The sequence below is a fragment of the Nothoprocta perdicaria genome, unplaced genomic scaffold (assembly GCF_003342845.1).
Source record: "Nothoprocta perdicaria isolate Ctin4 unplaced genomic scaffold, notPer1 scaffold_26, whole genome shotgun sequence".
Lineage (NCBI taxonomy): Eukaryota > Metazoa > Chordata > Aves > Tinamiformes > Tinamidae > Nothoprocta > Nothoprocta perdicaria.
This window is the reverse complement of record NW_020455488.1, coordinates 2,453,342-2,480,389: the sequence shown is the minus strand read 5'-3', so window position 1 is coordinate 2,480,389 and position 27,048 is coordinate 2,453,342. Positions and strand designations below refer to the sequence as shown.

General features: G+C 44.5%; 1 protein-coding gene across 1 annotated transcript; it reads right to left on the bottom strand.

Annotated features, from left to right (window-relative positions):
• Positions 1-22,598: 22,598 nt before the first annotated feature.
• Positions 22,599-26,278, bottom strand: ARRDC4 (arrestin domain containing 4). The gene is made up of 5 exons (XM_026040564.1): positions 26,130-26,278; positions 25,166-25,422; positions 24,470-24,632; positions 23,827-23,981; positions 22,599-23,667 (listed from the first exon to the last, which is right to left on the bottom strand). The coding sequence occupies exons 1-5, from the start codon at positions 26,203-26,205 to the stop codon at positions 23,611-23,613; spliced, it is 708 nt and encodes a 235-aa protein (XP_025896349.1). The 5' UTR covers positions 26,206-26,278; the 3' UTR covers positions 22,599-23,610.
• Between the last annotated feature and the right edge of the window lie 770 nt (positions 26,279-27,048).

Here is a 27,048-nt window from a genome sequence, read left to right as displayed (position 1 = left end):
AATTAATTTGGACACTGCTGAATTATGAGGTTGAAACGGGTTGAAGAGCGGTTTCTCACCCAGTTTGAGCAATATGCTGTCAATAATGTTCTTTCAAGCCCATATGTAGAGCATTACTAGACAGCTACAGTTACTAAATGTAAATGCAAGGGGATTGGTTGCAAATAGCCCCTTGTGGCAGAGAAAAATCTCCTTAGTGCAGTGCTGGGAATGACTTGGAACGACTAGAATCTGAGCGGCAGATAACTACAGACATCAAATGCGTTTCAGCACTTGCCACTCAAGAGACAAATCTTTGCCATGGAGTCAGAAATTGGCATCCCGGTGAACCAGCCGAGGAGCATTCAGTCAATATGCCTGTCTGTCCAGCCATCACTTGTGGTTTCAGGCTTTATATCCGCTCTTTAATTAGTGCAACTTGATTTTGTCAAAGCAGTAATGAGTATTATGAAATGCATCTGCTTGGTCTGCTGTAAAGATTTAGGGGGAAAAAGGGCAAATAATGCTGCTTAATGTACCAAGGGGGTTCGTGCAGCACTTGCTCACGCTTGTCCTGTGCTGGCACATAGGTTCCCTTGTCAACAGCCACTGTTTTAATGGCTTCATTCGCAAGCCTGGATGGGAGATTTCAGGACAGATCTGTCTCTGAGTACAACTCTGGTGAAACACTCCCAGAGCTCTGGGCTAACTAACTTAGCAAGGAGTAATACTGCTTGGGACCAAAATAGTAGTCTTAATTCAGTGATCTCAGACCTTTTCAAATGTGTGCATAGAAAGGGAGTAGCRAACTAGCATGTGAAAAACTCTAGGCAATCACAAGCTTGGCTTAATTATAAAAAATCACCCCTTTTGCTTTATCTCTGTGCACAGTCCTGTAATTCTGAGGATGTAACTGTTGAGAAAGGGCATAAGGAAATTTAGGGTTCAGAGCTGGTAACTCRGGCTCTTGCCAGAGCTGAGTAGATATTGCTCTGTTCACATGTGAAGGTTTATCTTACAACCTGGAGATCTATAAATGCGTTCTTGGGAAGCTGAAAGTTGGGGATTTGCAGGATTCCACTGCCTGTGACTCGTGGAAGGAGTGCTGCAGTGCAAAGACCTTAATTCCACTTGGTTGTGACGGCTGCCTCGACCGCCCGCTGATTATCTGCCTTCGTTAGCACAGCAGGCGGCTCTCGCTGTCCTGGTAACTCAACTAGGCTCCCCAGCCATTTTTATAACCACTCTCTGGGGAGTAGATGTAGGTGCCAAGGTGGCTGTTCCACTTTCAAAGCCCRATAAGATAAGATGATTGAGAAAGCTTTAAATAAAACCTAACCTGTGGAAATCCCTTGATAAATCATCCCTTTGTGAACTTTTACTTCCTCTTGCATCGCCTTAATCTCTCTCATCAGACAGGCTAAAGAAAGTCCAAGGGGACATAGAACTGTTTTGATTTGCACCACCAACCTTRTTCAAGTTAATAATGAGGGTCATCTATAGAGGCTTTCTGCGTACATGGTATGTGTCATATACGTGTGTCATATAAATGGCTGAAAAATGGGATTCCTTCAAAATGGAGAAACACTATCCTAATATAAAAATGAGAAACTAAAATATTTCCTAATAAAAGGAATAATTCTGATTAATGATTAAATAAAGGGGTGAGGGGCAGTTAGAGATGTGAGTCCATATTTTACACTTTATATCATCCTACTTTCTTGCTTCCAGCAAAGGTCTACGCTAAATTTTAACTGTAGGAGTAATATTTCTGAAGTACATGCCTGTCTATAATGTTGGCAATTATACTGTTTTGCATTCCTGCTTCCAGTGGGCTTGTAAGCAGGCGAACAACCCTAATGCAGGCGGGCGGGCGGCTCACGTGCCCGCYCAGCAGAGCAGGGCTGCGCCGTTGATACTGCGAGGCTTAATGACTTTGCACAATGTTAAATTGTGCATTATCTCAGAGAGAGGGTTCTGGCTCTTTGTCAAAATCTATAAATAGCCTGGAAGTTAGCCTGGTTTCTTGCTCGGGAGATGGGCATGGTGCAGGCTGTGTGTGTGTACATCTATATTTTACAGGGAACTCCGTGCTTGGCGCAGTGCATGCAGGCAGTCTCCTCTGCTTTCTCAAAGGCAAGGCGGATTCCCTCATCCAGCATGGTTTTATTTGCCTTTTTTTTTTTTTTTTTAATTTTTTTTTTATTCTTCCCTACTTTTCTGATATCTCACCAAAAAAAATGTCAGGAGGTCACTAATAATAGCTCAGCAGTTCCCCCAGGCTTCCTTCCCTCAGATGAGGAGGAAAGTCCAGGTAACGTGAGTGCAAACTGAATCTTTTGCAGAAGGATGCGGGGTGTGTGTAAACAGGGAAAATAAATGGGGAAAATAGATAGGACTGGGACTGAAGCTTAAGGAGATGTTCAGATAAGACAGCCCTCATGTCACTGAGTCTGAATCTATCTGGGAGCACACAGAGAAATGCATGGGTGTCTGTGACACTCTATGGAGCAACATAATATGATGGAAATAGCCCTTGTCCATAGAATTTACCTAGTGTGCGGTAGTGAAAGAAATGTATTTTATTAATTTACATTATTTGGTTTTATTCACAGCGAGGGGGGACGGGGAGCTCATGGCTGTTCCTTGCTGCAGTTGGGGCATCCCTGTGCTCCTCAGCATGAGTYGTTAGGCAGATCACTAGGGCTTCTTCCACAAGCCTCAAGTAAAAAGTTCTCGGCATTGTTTTCATAGTAGCCACTGAATAAGTCCTTTGGACTCCAAAATAAATGCTGCTTCTCTGTGGATTTTTATTGCAGCTGGTGGAGATCAGAGGAAGCRGCCTCTCTGACGTAGCAGGCTTTATACCGGGCTCTTTCCATCTTTACACTGTGCTTCTCTGCATGCCTGAGGCATTTCTGTTATGCTGCAGATTAATTTGGAATTGCTTCAATCCTTTCTGGGCTGCCTTAAAAGCAGATAAAGGTTCTTGCCTGCTGTCAGTTACTAGAATGTGCTTCTTCTGTTGCAGTCTAATTTGCAGGTATCATTCAGGCTTTGTGTTGCTTAACGCTCAGTTCTTTGGAGCATGAACCTTGAGCAAACTGGGTTTCCCATAAATAAGTGAATCAAGATGCTGAGGCTGGTCTCCTACTAGAGATACATGATCGTGTTCCCTCTGCGTTGTAAAACGTGGTGCTGTGTAGGCTGGCTCCTGGCCAGGTCCTGGAGTCGGCTTTGCTGGTGTCTGGACTTGTCGCACGTGTTCTTCGTTCATCACAGCCCTGTCTCGACTTGGCAGGTCCGTGGGCAGCGAGGTGAGCCACGAGCGGCTGCTCCCGGTGGGAAGTCCTCATCCTGCAGATCTTGAAGGCAACTCGGCTGTGCTGAGCAGCGAACCGCAGTCGCACCCACGTGCGTGCAGGAGCGGGAGCTGCTTGACCCGCACATCAGAAATGTCACTTCGCGTAGCCAACGGCTCTTGGCTGCGAAGGAGCTGGGCTTGTGCTCAGACCTGCAGGAGACCAGATGGCTAATGTGGTCATCAGCCACCGTGCCGGAATCCCACATCAAAACTTGGCTTTCCACMGAGGTCTGTGAACGGGAGGGAAACGTGGAATGTTAAATACAAAGCAAAGCAGAACTGCTCCATTATAACCTGCAGTGATGGGAATTCAGCGCTGCTTTTAAGCAGCAGGGTTCTTAACTCCAGGCTTTTTCTATTTGGATTTATTTCCCAAACCTGACATTATCTTGTTAAGAGAGACACTATTTCCCTTTGGTAATTTCTCTTGCCTTTCCCAACTCTGCCACATTTTTTAAGCTTGCAGAGGGGAGGTTAAAATTGATACAACAGAGCTGGCGCTCTGTCTTTCTTTCTTCGTTTTCCCCCTTCCCTAATTCTTTAACACATCGTGTTAAAATAACACTAATTAAATCTGTTCTCACTTGAAATGCAGCCCTGCCTTTGGTAGGCAAAATTACATCTGGGCTCCCCTAAATCAATGTAACTTTTGGCAGGATTTCAGCTGAAATCAGGGCCATTGCACTGCCGTAAGATCCGTGTAGGTAGATCAGAGCGTGGCCTCTGGTTATCTGCGTTGCGTGGCAGCAGTGCTCTCCTATCTGTCAGGGTTTGTTAGCTCATTCCGGAGGTTATACGAGCACAAGTGCAGGGCTCAGCTGGGTCAGCCCGGGCTCAGCACCAGCCCTGGGAGCTGGTAGAGCAGGGAGCCGTTCGGATCTCCCTTCCAGTGGTTTGGAGAGGGTGTTGGAGCCTGGRCACCATGTCCAGGCACAGAAATGAGAAAGTCTGTGGAAGTGAAGAAGCAGAGAGGCGGTGTCGGAGCCGGCAGACGCAGTCCCTGGGTTACTGCTTTTTTGCTGTCAGGTTTAACTCAATCCTTCAACACCCAGATAATGAAAAATTGCTGGTAGATTCCTGTGCAGCCCTTTGGCGAGGGAGCGTTAGGAGAGCAGGGAGCAGGGCTGGGATCCAGTCTCTGGTGTGGGAGCCTCCTTGGAGATGATATTCCAGCCACCTGAGTTCTCTGTGTGCTTCCAGCTGGCTAGGGCTCTTTTTCTCATTTCAGAATATTTCAGAATATTTCAGAATATTTAAGGTTGGAAGGGACCTCTACAGATCATCTAGTCCAACCTTCCTGCTCAAGCAGGCACACCTACAGCATGTGGCACAGGGTGGCATCCAGGCAGGTTTTGAAGACCTCCAGAGTAGGAGACTCCACAACCTCCCTGGGCAGCCTGTTCCACTGCTCTGTTACCCTAACAGTAAAGAAGTTGCTCATGATCCACCCCAGACTCTTGTGTTCCTATACCCAGCTGTGCTTCAGAAATGGCTGGATTTAATGGCATGGGAATGTTTTCTTCTTGCTAGAAGTCTTGGTAGTGGTTGGCTTTGCCTTTCATTTAAAAAGATGAGCTGGAGACCCTACAAAGTCCACAGAAGCCTGCCATTGCAATCGACCTCTGCTGCAGCACCAATCTCAGACCCTGAGATAGGTGTATAATTAGTAAATTGCTTTGAGAATTCTTTGGAATGAAAGATATGTACRCTGTGCAAATGCAAGAGATCCAATTATTTTTATTGCTGGGTCTGTGCTGAGCAACGCTCCTGGGGAAAGATCACACATTGCCAATCTATCTCTCTGGGGACAGAAGAGGAGATTTGCTTAGACCTAAGAAAAAAAACACCACTTCTGTGCCTGCCTCTGATTCATGCTGCATAGCTAAATGCCATGGGAAAGCACTTGTAATACAAACACTCTTGTTTATAGGCAGGCATTTAATTATCATATTACAGAATTCTCAGGACCAGCTGCCACATGAGATTTCTGGCTAGGACATTTAACATAAAATTAAAACGGAGCGTCACATGCCTGTTTAGCTTAAAATCCAAGCCTAGTATTTGCACTTGCCCGTTCTCTGGGAAGAGCTTCCTGAGTGATATTTCTGTGCAGATTAGTCATGAGAAGTCGGTGTGCTGTAAGCTTGATGACGTCTTTGCGACTGGATCAGAGAACAAATATTGTGATCTGTTCAGCGTGAGCTCCCTGCGAGCGATTAAATTTCCTCTCCAAGCAATATAGGTCATTTGCTAGGATCAGAAAACTGGACATCTGCAGAAAGGAAAACTGAAGTGGAGCGTTGCTGTGCTTCTGGATCCAAACTTTTTTTCCTGATASTCCTGACTGCTTTGGGAAAGTGCTAACTGTCTCAGTGCACAGTGGAAAGTAATGCTGCATGGTAATAATTCTGCATAAAGGAAAGCTTGGAAGGCTGCAATCCTCATGTGGTTTGCAAGATTGAATCCTATTTCTTTCCAGGCAATTAAGGATTATGCTTGTGCGTAAGGGTGTGCAACACCACGTTTGCTCTCCTCATCTTTCTCTACTCTTCCCTGCACCCATCTTGTCTGTCTGCAGGGTGTCAGCCCTGGCTGTGATACTCCCTATGCTTCAGGCACTTACTCCCTTTCCTCTTCTTCCCACCAGTTCTGTGTAGCTGGTGCAGGACTATTGGGTTGTGCTATTCTGATACTCCAGCAAGGGATGTCTGATAGGTTAGTGGTGACCTGGGAGCKTAACTCCCCACACTGCCCAAAATCACAAGGTTTCTGCAGCATCAGTGTCCCCTGAAGGTGCCTAGCTCCACAGCAGTTTTGTGTCCAATTCTCACAGAGGATCTGGCTTGTGAAAATGGGATGCAGGTTTCTAAAAGTGGCACTAGGAAATACAGCTATGACAACGAATAAATCTGTTTCAGCTATAACGAAAATGAGAAATCTGCTGGTTTCCTGCTCTGCTTTAGTGTGTGTTGTCAGCAAATTAGATTTAGACATCTTCCTACACCATGCTGGGGAGATGAATTGACAGGGAAAAATCACTAACCTAGTTTTGAAATATAAAATCCCACTTACCCTGCTGGGGAAGACTGTCTGATCTTTGATCTAAGCATTACTTGAATGATACCCAGCCTTGACACCATGCTGGGCTACAGGCTGGGCCATCATCAAAAGCCCCAGCCCAGGACACGTCCTTCTCGGGATCTCCCACTTGTTTTTCCTCCTCGCTCCTGTCCCTCTGGCACCGGTCTCTGCCTGCAAAGGTGTAAGCAAACCCAACAATGTTGTGCCCTTGTGTGACAGCCCTTAGCCGTGGGACACCTGGGAGCAGCCATGCAGCTTTATGGCTCTTTGTGGCTGCAGTTGGCAAGTTGTCTGTCCCTTGGGAGAAGGCTGGAGCTCTCCAGGCTTGTGCACTGCTGTCCAAATAGCGTGGGGCACAAAGCAGGCTGTAACCACACAGGCCTGACTCGGGACTGCTCGCCAGCACAGGCAAAACGGGGTAAAAGMAGCACAGCCTGGATGCTCTGCAGGGCAGCACCTCCTCTCTGCAAAAACATCCCCTTTAATTTGCTCTCATTTTGCCTGGTGCCAATAAGCAGGAAAAGGAAGGCTGCTTCTGGCTGCTTAGATTCTTCATAATGTATTGCAGGAGGCTGTTGTTTTCCTTCGGTGGGTATAAAGCAGCCCCTTACTGGATCTTTAGCCATCCCAGGCAGCTGTCTTTTTGCCCATGAGGAGATGGATCTGTGTCCAAGCTGCGAATGAGCTTTTATCCCACTGTTTACCTGGACCTGGGATATCTGAGCTTGCCCAAAACATGAGCACATCCATGTGCAAATACTGAAAGGGAAAAGGGAGTAGGGTAGGGAGGATGACAAAGCAAGGGGAAGAGAGRGAAAGTCCCTTGTTTTTGTTTGTTTTGGTTTTTTACATTTTCTCCCTCCAGGTCCTGAGGTGACAAAATGTTTTTTCAGCCAGTGTTGTGCTATGAAGACATAGGGCAACGTGCACTGCTGTTGCAATGTAATGTGCTGGTGGAAACCACGTGAGTGTTTTGAAAGCTCAGGTGTTTCTTCACAGATCAGACTGATTAGCAGGGCTGCCTTTTAACTCAAACCACTGAGCAACCGTCCCCAGTTGCCACACTGCCTTGGATGAAAAAGGACCCAGATAAGCACCATCCTTTAACACACTGGGCAAGCGCCTTGTTATATCCAGCATCTCTTAACACGAGACCTCTTTTTCATCCTGTCCTGGTACAGTTTGGTGGGTGGAAGCCCGGTGTGCTGCAGAACAAGATGTTCATGCTCAGGCAACGCTTTTGCAAAGGAGAGGTGGATTAAATAAATCCAGAAATATCCAGTGTAACAGCTGCAGGGCTTGGGACACGCTTCCAGGCTGAAGAAACGCTCCAGGGACATTTTTGGGCTGTGGTGGTTTGTGAAGGGGGAGTTGTGGCAATGCTGGCACACACCGGAACGCGGGCACGGCAGGGAGCGAATGCTCCGTGGCTACATCCATGCAGGTCTTTCCTTGATGTGAGGAAGGAAACAGCTGGTGCTTATTCGTGTCAGTCCTTCTGGGGCCGTGTCCGAGCTCTGCCGTGTGTGCATCCAAGTGGCCGGGGGCTTGGAAAGAAAGGGGCTCGTGCCAGGCTCCCGGGCGGGGGGCTCGTGTGCCCCGGCTCTTCCCAGGAGCGACACTTGGCAGTTCCTGCAAGCCAGAGAAGTTGCTGTGGGTGCCTTGCTGGACAACCGAGGTCTTGCCTGGAGAAACTCCCCTCGGAGCCGGGCTTGCCCTGCCAGATGTGACTTACAGGAATAAGATGCCGGGAAAGATGATTTCTCCGAAGAAAATCTCCGGTTGCCATTCCAGTTAGCGGCGAGTCAGCACTGGGGACCTTGCCAGAGCTATGCGAAATTGGGGAAGTTCCCGGGAGCAGAGGAAATGCGTGAGCGTGGTGCTGGCAGCCCACGTGGCCACGGCCGAGCCACCAATGGGCTCTGGTGGCCACTGCGTGGCCCCGGAGCCGTGGGGTTGGGAATGACCGGGGCRTCCTCGCCGCGTGGGGCTGAAGGCAGCACTTATGGTCTGGCTCCGTGTTTGAGACYCGTTGCTTGTTTCCCTTTCTTTTTCCTTTTTTTTCCAATTTTTGGCCCACCAGTTCTTGGGGCTGAAAGAAGCTTCTCACTTTGAGGCAGAAATAGGCTTCTCGTAGGCACCTATAGGGAGAAATTCATAAAATCCCTCAGAAGCAGTGGCTTGGTTTTATTTTCACAGCTTGCTTAAAATGAAAGGGAGGGGGAGGTTTATGGCATGACTAAAACCATTTAATAGATTCTAGCGAGGCATTAAGGTCTGCTTTAGGATTGCATTTGAAAAATCTTGCAGTTACCCTATTCTAAGGAATGTTTTGCAAAAGACTATTGTGCTAAATTCTATTTAAATGACAAGCAACTCTTTAAATCTAACAATATTATTGCTAAATTTCAGGTTCTCTTCAAAACTTCCCTGTCACTTTAGTCATTCAGAAGAAGCTTTAATCCTGTCAGATTTCCTGGAAGGCTTGCTGTTCCTCACGCACTTCTGTCATGTCCTCGTGATTTCAGCTGACTGAGCTTAAACACAAGGACACTCAGTTTTAATTATTTGGGGTATATTTACTGTTTTTCAAAGGCATGCTTGTCAGTCGTGAGGAGCAACATTAACTCTTTTAAATTTTCCCTGGGGGGATTAATTGGGCTGGGGAGAGGGGGCAGAAAGGGCTGGTTTGTGTTCAGTGTTGAGCATTTCAGCCCCTGTGATGCTGCAGATCTCTGCTCTGCTGCCCTGCAGGACTCTTGGACCATTGACATGATGGAGAGTTAGGCATTATTTTAACCATATTTGACTCCCATTGGAGAAGGAAAATAAAAGGATTGGATTTTGATCGAGAATTTTGTTTTGTTCCCTCCCATCTCTGGTTATGTGATTTCCTGCACCCTAAGAAGGAAGYGTGTGGTTGAAGTAAGGGAAGGAGAGCTTTGATTAGTTGGATTTTTTTTTTCTTGGAATATCAACTTTTTTTTTTCTTTTTTTTTCGCAAGCATCATTGTCTTTGAGACTCTGTCATTCCTGATGCTTCCCAAGGTCTAATACCTAAGATTACTGCCCAGCCGAGCTGGACTTTTTCATGGTCCAGGTCACTTTGCCCCCAAATACTGGCAGCTGCAGAAGATCAGCACACAACCGGTGGACACGGGGATCTCCTCACTCTTTGCTATGTGGGCAGAGCCAAAGTCCTCCTGCAGCGAGGAGTTTCTGACGGGTTTGAAAGCCACACAAGGTCCTTGGCTCTGTGGTGCATAGAGGGAAGCAGCAGCAGCCGCCACGAGGGCTGGGCATGAAGCTGCATCTGGACGTGCAGGGTTGTTATGACTGGRGATGTGGTTTGCAGACTATTTAAAATGGATGGGTAATGTGGTATCAGATGACCTTCCTAAGGGATCATTTGACCAAAAGCAAATTTTTTTGTTTGTTTGTTCTTAGAGGTAGRGGGGTGTGTGTGAGAAAAAATAATCATCTCAGTTGCCTAGCTCTTGGGATTTTGGTTTGGAGCTTACTTAGGAAGAGAGGCTTCCTGCTTGCATAGGTTCTGTTTCCAGAAGAAGGCTTTGTAGATGTTTACTACGCTTAAAATAAAAGTCATGCAAGAGCAGCTCATGCATCATGCTCTCCATGGTGATATACACARCAGGTCTATCCCATCATGTCATGCTAGTGCAAGGGACACTGCTGGAGTGGCTATGGGATCTATCTCCCTGAGAAGGTTGCACCCAGAAGCTGCTCACCCAGGTGAGCTCTTTCCAGCTCACCTTCCCTCCCAGCCAACTTGAGTGCTTTGTCTGCCTGCAGCAGGTTGGTTTTTACCTGCATGTTCACAAATGTGCTTTCCATATTGACCCATGCACGTGGATAGCAGCGTTCTGTGTTGTTGATTCCTGTGTCCTCAATCCGGATTAAGTTTGTCTTCTAGCAAGCAGCAAAACCATGCAGAGTCCTGCAGAACAGGAAGAAATTTCTTCCTTCTTTTAAGTCGGAACCAACATGCTTTTTATTTGCATCTGATACTTCATTTTCAACAGAACCCAATTTCCTCTCCTTCCCGTCCACCCTTCCACAACCCATTCTTGTGTAGCACAATATTGCAACCTAGGCTGCTTAGTAGCTGGAGTGAGTAATGGAGGTGTCTTGTCTGGAGGTAATTAAAGGTTGTTGCTCACAGTACTCACCCGACTGTATACGCTTTGCGCAATGTGCTTTGGTGGAGACTTCACCCAGCGTTTTAGTGTCATTTGGTCATTTCCCTTCCAATAGTCCTTCACGTCCTTTACATCCCCTGTGCAATGTCTGCTTGGGGGACAGGGTGGGAAATGAGTTCTCCCTAATCTGATTTCTGATTCTTAGTGGCCAGGACAGGGCAGCATTACTTTGCTATTTCCATCTGATCCATGAGACTCCCTTGTTGCACAGAGCTGCTCTTTTATATCACACAGTTTACAAGAATAAATTCAGTTGGTCTCCTAAGTGAAACCAAACTAGTCAACTAGTCATCATTGCACTGTCTCTCCTTTATGAGACAACATCCTTCTCTCTGCTGGCCAAGCCTTTGCTGATGGTTTGTAGGTTGGGAAAAGATCTTATGGAGTGATTGTTTCCATAGATGTGCTGTTCAATTTGCTCTGGGGGAAAACCAACAAATCCTGAACCCAGGCARCTCTCTGGCTGCGGCAGAGGTTGCCATCAGGTCCTGAACTCTGTGGSTTTCATTTGCAAAGGGCAACCTCATTTGAGAGACGTGAGGGATGGCAGCAGCAAAAGGCGAGTCCTGGCCCTTCAGTGAATAGGGGGAAAAGTCAGTGCTGCAGCAACAGCTTCACAGACCTTCAGTGTCAGGCTGAGATCGAAAGCACATGGAGCTGTGGGCTTCCCTTGCGGCTTCCTGCTGCCAAGGAACTACCAAGGCAGAAATGGGAAGTAGAGCGCTCTTTCACCAAGTTAGGGGAACTCCGTGAGGTGGGAGGAAGCTGAGTCCGCCCTTCCATTAGAAGGTCATTTCTGGGAATTAGGTGAGGATGACGGTGCTTTGGGGGTGTGCCAGACTCGTGGCTCCCACCGTGGGGGGACGTTGCAGGCAGACATAAAACTGTTGTCACCCACAGGCACAGTGGGGGAAGTCTCGGTGTGGTCAATGGGTGAGAGCTAGAGGAACTTCGGGACCTGTGATTTGACCTGGAAAAGATCAACTGGATTTTGAAGGGGGCTGGAAGTCTTTCTGATGCCCTTTGGGGTTTCCCTCTCATGGCTTTCTGTCTAACACGTTCACTGCTCAAACCAGAAGAGGCTTCTTTACCTGGAATTGCTGGGCTGCGTGTCCAAACGGTGATCTGAAATTCCACCATCCTCCCTCAGTCTGTCCACCAGCCCCAACTTGCAAGGCAACACATGATCCTCCTTGCCAACTGTCAGCTTGGTTGAGAGCAGGAGGAAGATACAGCCTGTTCCTCCCACAGCTGCAGACACGTATGAGGCTGACAGTGATGGTATTTGTTTGGTTGGGTTTTGTTGTCATCAAACAAGAAACAGAGACGTGTTTGAGTGGGGTTTCCAAGAGCTGTGGTCTCGTGCAGTTTTGCAAACTCTTTTGCAAAACCCTGGAGTTTTGCAAAATCCTAAATATCATTGCACAAAGCAGAGAGTGGCATTTGCTCAAGTTGTTTTGCTGCCTGTGTTACCTGTTTATCTAAACAAGTGGCTGTTTGCTTTCTCTGCGCAGACCTGAGTCCGCAATAAGGGCATGGGCRTCAATGGGAAAAGTTGCAGGCTGCATAGGGTGGATTTTGCCACGAGTTCTTGCCTGTCTTCTGCTGTCACAGAATGCATCAAGAATCTTTGCTGTGACCTTTGCAGGCAACCGTGCATAGTGTGAGGATGAAACGACCCATGTGAGAAATACCCTCATGGGCTCTGGAGGGATCCTGAATTATGTTTGTGTTGAGGAACAGCTGCCTTCCTGGCAGAGTTCACTGTAAATTGGTTTAAGTCAAGAGCCTTCTGAGTAGCTTTTTCACTGCAATTTCCTCTAGACTGAGGAAATCTAGAGAGCCTCCAATGTTACTGAAATGTGTCTGACTGGTGCAGGCACAAGGTGACAGATTTTGGAGGGTCCTCTGGTTTCTGCACCTTCCCAGGCAATCTGATTTATAAGGACTGTAGGCTGACTGTACGACTGTATATTAGAGTGAAAATGTGCATGAATCTTGTGGTTCTCAATAGGTCTGGAGCAAGATTTGACCAGGGAGCATTCATGCATCATATACCACCTTTGTGCTGTATCTATTCCCTTAAGCCACAAGTAATGAGAAGGTATCCAGTCTGCTAYGAAGCAGCATGGTTTTAATTCTGTTCTCCACTTCCAAATATTTGTCTCTGCTGTTCTACATAAGGGTGCATCACAAAAATAATTGCCTAAATTAATCAAGCACCGAAAGACCATTAGTGATCATCTGCTCCAAAGAAAACAATGATTAGGTTACTGTCCTTACTGATCTCGGGTTGTCATCCCTAAAGTAAGGGCAGCAATATCTCTCCTTTTAAAAGAGCAGACCAAACTTGTTTGTGTTAGAAGTATTAATTGCTGTTATTGTTATTACTCATATGGATGACAGAGAAGCACCTAATGAATTATGGTGATATTACAATAAGCTGCAACTGCTGCCGTCATGACTAACGCTGCATAAAWGTAATGGGCTGACTGTTTATGTGCTAGTGCCAACTCCACCACGTACTTGCGGTTTGTTTCTCCCAGATCACTGTGGCCAGGAAGCTCCTATGTGCTGATCACTTCTTATCACGCCTCTGTCCTCTGCAAAGACAGCAGCYGCCTTCACTCACTGTGGTAGTGTCTTCATGAGCAGGAGCTGCCCGGCATGTTTTCTTGCTGCCTAGCAGTGGCTGGGGTCTGTCTGGAGCAATTTCTCCCTTTCTTTTTTCAAATAGATGTGCAATAATTCACAGGAGAGACTCGGGCTTCCAGCTGTTGATCTCAAATGCCTCCCACTGTGCGAGTCCTTTTTGGCTAACAGAGCATCAATGCAGAAAACCCAACTCCCTCCGAGCGCGCCCAYGAGACCCAGCGCTGCTCGCGCTGCCTTTTGCCTCCTCGGAGACCATTTCTAATTATATTCCTGCCCTTTCACCTTAATGATTTGCTGGAAGTGGCGCAGGGGGTGGCGGGGTGATAAGCCACAATGTCAYGTGTGTGGATACGTCAGAGCGGTGTGGGCTTTGCTGCTGGTRGTCAGGCAGGAATGTCACCTGGTACCAGGCCCTGCCGCAGCTCCGAGGGCCTTTCCAAGAGCTGAGCTTGCCAGGAGCTCTGCTCAGAGCACATCCAACCCCTCGCCCAGCAGGGCTACCTCTTTCGGGCCCACCCCTCCGCTCTATATCCACAAAGAGGCTTTCTGTGTCACCCCTCCTTCCTCCTAGGGTTTTTTCCCAGCCAAAGGCCACCTCTGGCAGTGGAGCACGTGGTGTGTCAGCTCCTRCTCAGCTTGTGATTCAGCAGCTGCACGAGTTTCATACCTGTCAGGGCTGTGCCAGAAACCACAAATGTTCCTAAGCTGGGAACAGCACAAGGAACTGRGAGCTCCCGCATGGCCCAGGACAACAAAAGCTGCTCTAGGTTCACTTGCAAATTAATCCTGTTTTGGTGCCAAGAGGTTGGAGGAGAGCAAGGAAATGACTATCTGTGTTTCTAGAGTCCTGAGATCTGCAAGAAAATAAGCATGATGTGTTACTACATTCAAGTCTGTTAAAAGAGAGAAAAAACTCCTAGCAAAAGTCATTGCAAACGAGGCAGCAAACCCCTGAGGATCCTTGGAGAAGGGCAGGAGTGGGATCAACTAGAGGGACACCCCAAAGTGCATGGGAGCAAAATGCAAAACAAGTCTGATGTTGCTRTTGTCCAGTTGTTGTCCCTTCTGCCCCTCTGCTCCCAGAGCAAGGCCACGTATCATGTTGCCGTGTGTGGCAGGYAGAGATGGGGATCGTGCTGAGCTGCAGCACGAGTGGGAATCCTCTCTGAATTGTCACAAAATCCTTTTTCCAACGTGTGTGTGGTTCCTAAAGGCTTGGAGAAGGGCTGCGTGGCTGTGAGCAGCACCAGCCTCGCTGACAGAGATACACGTTATTGTTGTAGCTGCTGGTTGGAAATGGTCTGAATGAGCTGGAAGGCTGAAATGTCACTGGGCTGAGACTGGTGGGGGGAATTCAGCCCCCCGAGATTTGCATTAATGTATTTGGGGGGGACATAATAGCGTAGCTGAGCACACAGGTCACTGCTATGCATGGGGCTTAAGCAGGATCAGTCTGAGCTCCACCAGCATCTGGTGGGGCTTTGAAAAAAATGCATTTGATAAATAATTATAAGCATGAATTATGCTCTTATCACTTCCTGGGCTTCCCTACCAGCTCCTTCAGTACTTAACCGAAGGACTAATCCCTTTCCCCCTGCCCATGGACCGACACATTCATTCCCTCTTTTGCATGCAGTGTTCGACAGTGAAGTGTTTCACTGCTTGGCGTGGGCTTCTGTCTGAAAAAAATAAATGTGTAGCTGGCAGCAGGCCAAGAGATATTTATAGCTGGAGCTCCTAGAAGAAAGCGTGACAACTTGAGAAGACGAGAAATGGTCAAATAATCCTGTAGACAGCAGCAAATTAACTCCCCCTTCCCCTCAACGCCACCAGTCTCAAACCTTACTGAGAATCACTACAGTGGGGCTTGAGGGAGGAAACGATGCCAAGAATCCACAAGGACAGTTTAGGGGCCCTGTCTGGCACCAAACTGCCCTGGTACAGGCAGTAACCTGCATGAAAAATCATGCAGGCTTTTAGTTCTTCTGATAAATCCTGTAGAAACAGCACCCAACAGGACACAGTTGGGATTCTGCAGGTACCTGGTATAAGGTCACTGCAGGTGCCTGCACAAGGTAAGTGCTGCTCTGACCTTCAGGATTCTTTCAGCACTCAGGCCTTTTTTTTTTGGATTAAAAAAAAAAAAAAAGGAAACCCTCCGGTAGAGGTTTTGGGGTTTTTTTGTTTGCTTTGGTGTTTTTTTTTTTTTCTTTTTTTTCTGTTTTTGATTCATATTTTTATTCCGGGTTCTGCTAAAGAATACAGGGGTGGTCTACTGCGACCTCTGRAATAGGTACCTAGAGAGCTGTTGGGCTCATTCTAATCAGATGGCTGCTGTTTTTGCATCAAATGTAATTTCCCCTGCCATAAATCATAGGGAGCCAGCATTTCTGGAGCTAAGGTCAGGAGCCGGTGGAGAGAGCCCTGTGCTGTAACCCAGACTTTATTTTTATGGTGCCTTGTTGGCTCTTGCAACACTGCGACCTTGACCTTTGGGAGGCGAAGGCAGTTATTATGTAATTAATTGAGCACTAAACACAAATAAATTTTAAAATAAACAAAACCAAAAACAGCAGCAACAAAAAATCCCAAACCAGAGATTACCCAGCTTCCATAGGGAGCAAAAATCTTGTCYAGTAAATCACACTGTGCTCCTGTGTAAATACCATTTACATTGTATGTTTATATAATCCATGCACTCCTTGCAGTTCTGCTCGAGCTTCCCTTGTTCCACCTGCCGGACTAGTCGTAACTGACGTTAAATTATGGTTTTTTTTTTTCCTCCTGCCTTACTTATTCACCTGCAATTTCCTATTTCATAGATGCACAGACTTTTAGTAGCCTTTAATTTTGCATTATTCATGGATTTTATTGGGTGTTAGTTAACTGCGGAAAGCACCTTAATAAACAGCGTCTTTTTAATTGCACATGGCAAAACCTGTAGAAACAAAGACGAGTTGTCCCAATTTGTTATAGGCTGCTCCCAAGCAGCCCTCGAGGTGATGAAGTATCGCTCGCACTTTTTCCTGTATTTTACACCCTTCCCAACCCGGGTGTGATCCCATCTCGCCTGTGGTCCGTAGTGTCCGTGTGTGACAGGGCTGCCCCTTGGCCCAAACGCAGCGAGCGGCAGGGAAGCCCTGACCTTGTCTTGGGGACTTGTGCTCTTGTTGTCACCCTGGTCCTGGTTATTTGCAGGAAATGGGTAAAATCCCATTTTTTTCTGAGTGTTGCTGCACCGTTTGAGACCTCCTCTGTGCTCACAGACATGAACTCTTTGGTGTTTGGCTCTCTGTGGGTTAAATGTATTTCCTTGGGCATCAAAAGCTGCATTTAAGGTATCCACCAAACGCTGRCAGGTGCCACGGTGAGGTGTGAGCGACAGTTCTGTTGGACAGAGCTGGAAATGCCCTCGGAATGAGAGCTCCCCCCTATCCTAGATGCAACACTAATTAAACGGAGCGGCCCCATGTTCACCCCGGTGGACATGCGTCCGCGCGGCACCAGCGAGCCTTGTTGGCAGCGAGAGATTAAGGAGTTAATTGGCAGGGTTAATCTTTGTGACAGGGTTGGAAATGAAATGTTAATTTGCTTGGACGAGTGGAGAGGCCCAGGCCGGCGCTGGCGGGCGGGATCACGGGAGCCGAATCCCGCCAAGCTGCCGGGACTGGGGGCCTTTCTGCTTCTCACCTCGTGCCAGGCGGGTGCTTGAATCCTCTGCCSTTAACGTGACTCCCAGATGGGGTCTTTGGAGCAGGGGCTGCTGCTCGTGCGCCAGGTCAGGCCCCAGGCAGGGGACACCGCGTGGCTCCAGCTCGGATCGCGGCGGCCCGGGCGGCCCTCTTGCCTCAGGGCTTCCCTTGCTGCGCAGGCCTCGTGGCCATGTTGTGACACCGGGATGTGGCCAAGCTGCTCTGGACCTCGGAGGAGGATGTGCCAGCGCCAAAATGCCACCGCTGGGGCGAGCGTATCGGTCCCGCGTGCAATGCACGGCACTTGAGGTGTCTATAGAGATGCTAAAGCCTCTGGGAGCCCCGTCACCTCCCCCAGGACACAGCAGCAGGAGAATCTGCCACATCAGTGGGTGCTTTTCCCTTTCATTTTGCGCTCTAGATAGCAGAATATTATTTTCCTCTTTAGTATCTTTCACATCTGTTTAGGCTAATGAATTGGTCACATCACATTAAGACATACAATACAATCACTTCAGGGTTTAAATGATTTAAATGAAAATTTAACTTTTTGTCCCTTACACTCTTCTATGCATTGATTAATCTAATTATTTCAGTAGTGACAGTTACTTTCTTTTCCTGCTGGATCCATTACGATGGACCGACCAGATTCTGGACATGACATCAGCTGGGACTACCTCATGTATGAACCGAAGAGGGGGGTCAGGATCTTTCTGAGTGTGTAACAATGGAGATGAAGACCTTCCTAGTCAAAATATTGCCCTACTGACCATGCTGAAGTTCCCACCTCTCAAATCTGTTGTTTCTTTTTCCTTGAAGTGATACTGAAGAAAGCAGATATTGGTGTTGCCCAAGCTGAGGTACCAGAGGTCACCATGCACAGTCGCTACAGCTTCTGACTTGAAGGTATGTAAGGCACTAGACCAGGTGGTGGTTGCTATTTGATCCTCTGAAGTTGGTTTATAAAACCATGCATTAGGTATCTCTTGCATTATACCTGTGCAAGGYAGGCAATTTCAGTCCCCACTTTTCTGGTAGTTTTTGTCTGTGCATATAAATACCGCCCAGCTGGGTGCTAACACATTAATATTATCATTTTCTGTTGTTACTTGTGGAAGTCAGGGGCAAGTCGCTTCTCTCTGTGCTCCATATCTTGTTTATTGGAGGCCTGGTGCTGTTCCGAGGCCCTGTAGGAATATGCAGAGCTTTTTGCAGCCAAAAATATTTGTCTAGGTTTAGCTTAGAGGGGCATTCTGTTTGTATATGTTGTGCGTCACCACATCTGATACCAAGTTCTGCCTGGAAATCTCTAGGATTCAGGGGCAATTGATTTTTTTTTTTGGTGTTAAATCTCCATGAGGAGCACTCTCTGGGTCTTCTGTCCAATGCAGGAAGGTCCTTTCCTCCCACATACCCCACTTCTCCTCCTCCCACTTCTCAACCCTCTATGCAGTGACCATTCTGCTGCCTATTTCAACTCTGTTCCCCTAAAATGTCCCTTTTTGCTGCTCTGCCCATCTGTGTGAACATACAGGGACTTTGGTTGAGTCTTGTGCTATAGGCAAAGCATCAACAAGCAGTTTTGCCAGGAAGGGTGGCCCTGCAGGGCTGTGACAGTGACTGCAGCTAGAGGCAAAGCAGAAGGATATTTGGGTGATGCTTTTTATTAGGCTGCTACATTTGCTGAGTGTTAAGTCCTAAAAATTCTTCCTGACGTGATATTTAAGTATTCAACCTTTAATCTGACGGCAGTTACTAGTCATATGAAAGCATCATAATAATAAAAACTGACATCAAATGATGCAGCAGATAGTTTATGTATTCATATTAAAATATTTGAGGCTATTTGGCAAGCTCCAGCTTATCTGAGGAAATCTATTTGTGGGTGCCTTTGAGCGCCAGCCCTTGCTCCCACTTTCACCCTGTGTTTCATGTTCTCCCCACGCTGCAAGCAACCAGATGGTTGCATGTAAGYCAAAACTAAGAAGGATTTCCTCTTTTCTTTTGAAGGGATGGGTGCTCAGAGATTTATCGGTAATGCAGTTGTACTTAATCAGATAGAGGCTGTCCTGTGTAACTAAGAAAGCCGATAGCACGTTGCTGGCCTAAGCATCTACTTGATGAAGTAACACTTGAGTTCCCCTTTTGCATTCTCTGTAAAACTGATCATTTTTACCCCCAACTTGGGCTTTGCCTTTACGACAAATCAGGTCAGTTATCTTAAATGCATAGTAATGATGATGTAGCACAGATTTTGTGTAATATCAATTCATATTAGTAATTATTTAGAAATGATAAACACTACATAATTTAGAGCTATCACCCATTCTGTGCTACGTAATTTTAATGTTTGAATGACCAGGCTCATCAGACATAATTATTTCTTCAGCGAATCTACTTTGCACACTAGCCTGTGCTATTTGTATAGATGTTAGCATATTATATAATCAGCTTTAGAAAATGCAGCCATCTGAAAGCCTGTTTCTGTGCCTGCGCTCATGTACTACCCTAAACAAAAGTCTTGAAATCAGCATAATTTTACTATAGACATTTCCATGTCTTTTTTTCCCTTTCTTTAGTAGAATAATTTAATACCTTAAAAACTGAAGGTGTCTGAAAACTATTGCCTTCTAAACACCTTGTAAGTGAAGTTTATCGTACATATTTTACTAAGCATGGGCTGTGACCTTTTTGAGATGTTAAAACCAGCTAATTAAATAATGGAACAAACTATTTGGAAAGTTTGAAACCACCTTTAAAAATTTTCTCAGAAACATTCAACAGCTCCACCTGAAATGGTCACCAGTTGTCTGAACCTGGCTCTGTTCAGGGGCTCAATGCTCTTTGTGTGTGTGTGTGTGTGTGTGTGTGTGTGTGTGTGTGCGTGCGTGCGTGCGTGTGTGTGTGTGTGTGTGTGTGTGTGTGAGAATCCTACCTTTTGAGCTCAAACTATGAGAGGATCGGGGCTACCACGAGTCTCCAGTCTCTTCTGCAGCCCTGCATTGGAGCCTGTGTCCCTGGTAGTGCCTGTCTGAGCACTTAAAATATTTTTATAGATAACTAAAATACAGCAGCAAAAATGGACCCTTCCAAAGAGAGGATGAAGTAGAATTGCTACTGTTAACTCAGTGAAGTAACATTGTAGAATCATCTCTTAAGAGACTTAAAAAACCAAAAACCTAAGACCAGCATTTCAGTATTTGAGGTTTCAATGGCTGCAGCTCCTGAGCACCTCTTCAAGCTCTGGCAGCAGGTCTAGCCTGTACCTCATGATACTGAGCCCTGCCTCCCTCTAACATCCCTTTGTTGAGATTTGCCTTCCTCCCTCAAAAATGGGAACAGGAGAACCAACCAACTCCTCAAACCACCTTAGGCAGGACCCCAGCAGCTGTTTCATCATCTCATTTATAGATTGGTGACTTAAGAGAGATGCCATTCAGGGCAGCTTGTCCCTCCTTTCTCCATGGCAAGAGCTACTCTGCTATTTCAGTTGGTGCTCTGGTTACACACTATAACAACAAAAATCAAGGTAGCTCAGTTGCATGGATTAATTGGCTACAGCGTAAAGATAATCCTGCCTGAAAGGAAAGCAGTAAAATATTCAGTATGATAAATACAGGAGATGTCATTGCTGAAATCCACTTAAATCACAGATTCTGCCACTTTTATCCATGATGATTGGAGACACATGATTAAACCTTGCATTATTGCATGATTATAACCTTAAGTGAGAGCAGGCCATGTTTGATAAATTTGTCCCAGTTTTTAGCTACTGTATAGGGATAGTACAGGCAAAGAAAGTGGTGATAGCTTATAGGGGCAAATTTTCTAGATCGGAGAGCAACTTTGCTTCCAAGGTTATAGAATCCAGATTCTGGATTTCTGGACACTGCAACTGTTTGTGACAAACTGAAAATAGAACAACCACGGAAGGTTTTACACTTTTATTAACAAAAAAAAAAAAAAAAAGAACCCATAGGGCTCATAGATTAGTAGAAAATACAATCATGTTCCTGTATGTTAAAGTTTCCAACAGCATTTTTTTTTGTCTCTTTTAAACTGTTTCACAGTTAAGTTATTAAAACAAACCCCCTGCATATTGAACTTATTGTGCAAACAGTAAGTATTTTTAAGGACCGATTTCTGCACTAAGCCCAGTGTCAGAGAGCAGAATTTGACCCTATTTTCACCCCTCCTTTGAAGGGTCCACGTGTGCTTCCGAAGAAACACTCTCTAGTTGTTTGGGTTGTTTTTTTTTGCAGCAAACAATCTAAGGCCACAGTTTATCTGCAAAAAAAAAAAAAAAAAAAAAAAACAAAAAAACCCAAAAGATTTAAAAAAAAAAAAAAGGATATCTTTACTCTTCATGCTCTTTGTTGCTTGACCATATTTTTACCAATCAGCTAGCCAGGTAGTGTACATCACCTACCAGGTATTACAGTCAAATAAAAGCACCTAGTGTTCTTTAAGCTAATATCTTGAATTATTAACATGCAAGTTAATATGCAGCCACACTATTTTTCAAGTAACTATAATGATATCTGTTTAAGGAAAACATTTGTTCCCTTTTAGAGTGATGTAAATGAAAATCCTGCATTGATTGCATGAGCAGACAATGATTTAAGTAAAAGGCATGAGAGCTACATCTTGAGACTTAAGACAACACTTGCTTTTAGAATGTCCTAATACGTGCACTCAAATTTTGGTTGAAGCTGCATTTGCTACAGCTGACTACTCAAAACTTGCAAATGAGGGGGAAAAAAAAAAAAAAAGTAACTGCAGTTTGGGACCGCTGATCTCCATTAATCTTTTACATCGTCATAAAAGTGAACTGAGGTGATGTGCTAGAAATTAAACAATGCAAGGAAGTCATACCAAGAGAAGACTAAAAATAGGTTATCTAAATATGCTTGTAGAAAAGTCCCTGCTTCTTTAATGAAGACAGATCTCATACAAAAATCATTTAAATGTGTTTAAACTGCAGTTATTGATGAAATGAAGGAAAGTTAATTACTCGTCTTGTAGTTTTCTGAGAAAGTACAAYGTTCTACCACATGAAGCACCAAGTTTTAAACTCCAACCCCTCCTTAAGACACATGGAATAGTTCTAACAGTTCAAAATCCCCTGTAATTTGAAGACTCGTCTGTAAACTTGCATATTGAGGATGCTGTATTTCTGCTCCTTCGAGTGTTGATGGCATTGCCACCGGGTCGATTACTTAAACCAACTGATGCTTGGCAGGAAGCAAACATTCTACTTTAAATGAAGGCTACAAAGGGCCAAGTAAAATGCTGTGCCTTCAGTCTTAGCAGCAACAAACTCACTGTTCTAAATGACCTGAGGAAGAGAAACATTATAATATTGCACCAAAACAAAATTAGACAGCAAAAAACAAACATGGAAACACACTAAAAATGAGAGAAAAAAAAAAAAAAAGCACAACTATGGGTAGCAAATGACCAGTGCAGCCCCTGACAATACACCTATGAACAAAAATGCAGGAGTAATGAAAAACATTGTGCCCTTAGCAGAGGATTTTGTTCCCCTGATGCCTGCTTTCACTTCAGTTGTATGCTCTGTCTATTCTGGGTATATTTACACTTCTCCCTATGTCTCTTATCCCTTGTTCACTATTGTGAACTCTTGTTCACTATTTCATTTCAGGTTCCTTCTGTTCCAAACTTCGAAGTATACTGGAGGTTTACAAGACTTTTTTTGGTCTCAGATCTGACCGTAAGTAAATATCCAAAACAGAGGTAGGCTTATAAAGGCTTCTGAATAAATAAATATTGTCCATTTTGCCAAGTATACCTGCTGTTGGCAAAAGGTTTCTCCTTTGCCACGCTTGTCATGCTATCCATAGGCATAAGATGAAGAAAAAGAACTACATAGTGAAAGAGGCTAGAATAATTCCCTTAAGAGATCCCTTTAAAGAAAGCATAGTGCATAAGCTCTTATCAAAGTTCAATTTTCCTTTACATACTTGTGTCTTTCATTCATTAACGGTTGTCTTCATAATATTGCGTAATAGCTATTTTGTCATCCATGCCACCTTTAGACAGGGTATGAATGATGAAATAGTACCACTGGACAGGCATTAGAAGGGCATGTTCTCATGAAATAGAGTTAAGCTGGAGTGAAATTTTAGTAGCGTTCCACTCTTGGATGCAAACAGTGCAAAACCGAAGCCCCAGAAACCTGGGGAATCTTTTGGAAATGTGTTCTTGCCCCATTCTGTTCTACCACCCAAGTTCTCAGTATCAAGATCATTACTAAAATTCTTCTGGAGTGCTCCTTGTAACATGGAAGTTCTCTTCAAAACATCCTTACTTGTACTTTATACAGAATATCCACTTTTTCAAAGACCTTCAGTGTTTTCAGGTACTTTTCATGGTACCCCACTCATAGCTGCTCCCATGACATCCTCCGTGCAGACTAATCCAGCAGATTCTTTTCCATCACCAAACATGCTCATACCTCCATCTCCATTTTCCTTGACTTTTCTTGTATGCAAACTTAAGTTTGAAAAAGAAAACTGTTTCCTTTTTAGCTGCACAATCAGCTGAAGCAGCAGAAAGATAAGACATTCATCACAATGATGCTCCTTACAAATCCTCTTCAAAGCATGAATGAAACCGGCTGTGTTTCTTCTACATCAGTAGGATGTGGATCAATCTAAAGAGTAAAAAAAAAAAAAAAAAAAAAAAAATCAACAACAAATGATTACAATGATTCTTGCAATTCTACTTTTTTTAATTCCCCCTCTATCTAACCAGAAAAAAACCTTGATAATTCAGCAGCGGCTTTTCAAAGAAACTTGTTTATTTTCTTTACCTCTGAATAAAGAGGTGGAGGCTGGAACCGGAACTCTTGTATGTAAGCAAACACAGGACAACACAATTGTTCCTCACAGTCAATTGGTGGGGGATAAGCAGGAACATGTCTGGAGAACTCTTCCTCAGACACTACATCAGCATAATTTGGTGGTGCTGAAACACAACAAGTACTACTGTCAGATTTTATCCACTCACACATGGACAATATGTGCACTGTATCCAAGACTATGACCACCGTATTTATTAAACATTGTAGGACAAGTTTGTATTGTATTAAGTGCCCTATAGTCATCAAGATTAGATCCAGAGCTGTTTCTTTAGAGATCTGAGGTGATTCTGCAGCAACAGATTGTAGGAACGAGATGACATTAGGGCTATTTCAGCAACAAATCTGGGCTCTATTTAAGCTTTATCTAATAATGATCAACTTTAAGGTGTCTACCTCCAGGGCAGAATAAATCAAAAGCAGTCAGACAGGTAAGGAAAGCTGGAGTCTGGATTTTGAGTCAGATTTAACTGCTTTGTTTCTCATGAGTCTAGCTTTAACAACACTTTTATTTATACAGTCCTTAAACTGGCATTACTATCCTTTTGTTATAGACAGTGCTAAGCTGCATTGTATAAAGCTCAATATGAATTACCTTCAGGGTGCTCCGGCATGGTCAATGCCAGCCAACTCATATCCATACTGAACTGGCTGGTAATGCTGGAGTTCCTGCTTGAAAATCCAATACATGGAATTGTGCCAATCACCAGAGGCATTTCAATCATCAATTTCTTAGCACCAGGGATATGGATATACACCTATGGGACAACCCCCAAATAAAAAGACTACCATTAAATGGTTGCAGCGACAAGGTACCCATTTCCTATCCTGTGGATGGCTTAAAAATTAAAATGCATTAAAAATGATCACATCCTTGATTAAGTTTAGCTCATATTATGAAAGCTTTCATTATTCCTCAGCTGTTTCTTTTTATATGTTGTCTGTAGGTGACTTAAGATAACGTGTGGACTCAAGTATTTGCACAGTTAACTTTCAGGCCTGCCTTCCCATTTATGAAGGGAATGGCAACCCTTTCAGCTTGAAATACTTCCCAATAACCTTTCCCAGTCGCCACCAAGCTTATTCTTCCTCAAAAGAGTTTTCTATTTTCCCCATTATTCCCATTTTCCAATTTCAGAATTTGCTTTTCAGACTCCTAGCTATATATGGCATTTATTCCAAAATGCTTCCTACTACAAATTTCAGAGCTGCTCAGTAACAAATATACTTCTGTTCCCAATTCAGCTTTATACTCAATGCGTGCACAGCTTGAGTGAAAATCTGGACTTACTGCTAATGAATATTCTACTCGAATAATACAGCAGTCAAGTATAGAAGGGGATACAGGTGGGATTTTCAGAGTCTTCCCATTCCAAGTGTCTGTACTCCCAGAGGCAATATGGTTTCCTCGCACATTGGCAACCATCTGACGGAAGGTCTTTGTCTTCCCGCTGGCCAGGTAAGTTTGTGTTTGGAAAATGGCAGCTTTGGGAACAATCAAACGAGAAGAGCAGTTCTCAATTTCTGCATAGATTGGTATGGCCTCCCCTAAAAAAAAAAAAAAAATAATTACCAGAGAAAGTTCAATGAATAATTTCTCAACTTTCCTTTGGGAATATCAGAACATGTTATGGAGCACATACATCATCTGCAAAGTTATGAAAACAATACTTGTTAGTTTTTTCAAGCTAGTTTCTCTGCAAAGTGTTATCCAGGCAGAATTATAGCCACCTACTACATTTTATTATAAACAATGATTCATTTTGATACGTTAAGTGTAATAGGAACAAGCTTTAAAGCTCTGTTTTCACATTATGCAGTCTTCCTTTTATACAGTACTAACTGAACTTCAGACTGCTTCCTCAGTATATCTAATGTTACCAAAATTGCAGAGAGGCAGCTACAGCTGTCTCATGTTTGCAAATCTAAACCCAATACATTAAAAAAAAAATCCCCAACTTATATATTTTGTCCCATCTAAAAACGTTCTGTTCACTTGCAGGTATTTGGGCTTTCCATATGAATATTAACAGGACCACCTTTCAGTTTATGTTCCCAGCTGAGGGGGGTGGGGKATTTATTCACTTATTGATGTATTTTAAGTGAGATAAACATCTCACTTTAGTATCCACTAAGTAGAGCTATTCCTCCAACTGTTTTCCATCCATCAAATGTTGGCTTTGCAGAGATCACAAAAAAATCCTATCAGAGATCTAATATTCACATTTTTGAAGGGTGAAGATAACTACTCTTACCATTACAGTATCCCTTCCTCTCAATTTTGGCACTCAGAGACACTGGCCCAGAGGTGAAAAACCAACAGCCAACCATCTTCTCCTGACTTCTTAGAACAGGTGTCTATAAAAGAATATTTTTTGTTTTATGGCATGAAGCTACTAGTCACTTACATCTTAATGTTATGTGTATCCAGCATTGAAATCTAGCCCTAAAATCCACTTGGATCTAAACCACCGTGTTACTCACTGCAGCAAGTGGAACCACAGTTGGGCCAATTGAAAACACTGCATGATTTCAAAACCTACTGTGTGCTTAAAATGTGTCAAGTGTCTAAGAGACCTATGTCCATCTGTCTGCAGAAGGGTTTATGGGCGTGACTTTTTAAAAAGCCTAGCACAACATACTCCCTCCACTGAACTGCAGTATTTATTACCCACCTTCCTCACTGGAAGAGAATGCAGAATTAAGTTATTCTGCATGCAAATAATAGGTAAGGAAGCAAGCTATTTTTATCTTTGTCATCCTTCAAAAAAATGGTAAATGTGTACAATGTGGGCTAAACTGATTCATCTTCAGAACCTGCAAGCTGCACATGACCAACATTTACTCTCATGTGATGAAAACCTTAATTATTCATGAAGGCCCCTCATATTTGATGATATTTATGCTGTAAGACTTTCATTAGGCTTAGCTTGAAGCATATAAGCACACAGGTCCAGGGTGCAAAATCCAACTTCACTGAAACTCCAACCAAGATTCAGGCTACTTAAAATGATTCACTGAGCACCGCTGCAGACTCATAGACATTTGCAGCCATCAGGGTAGTTACAAAGTCTAAAATTTGTGCTGTTTTGTGCTGTTTTGGAGTGAGCCTGGTAATCCATTAATACAGGCATTGCCCACTCTGCACATAGCCCTTTCCTACTATTATCTACT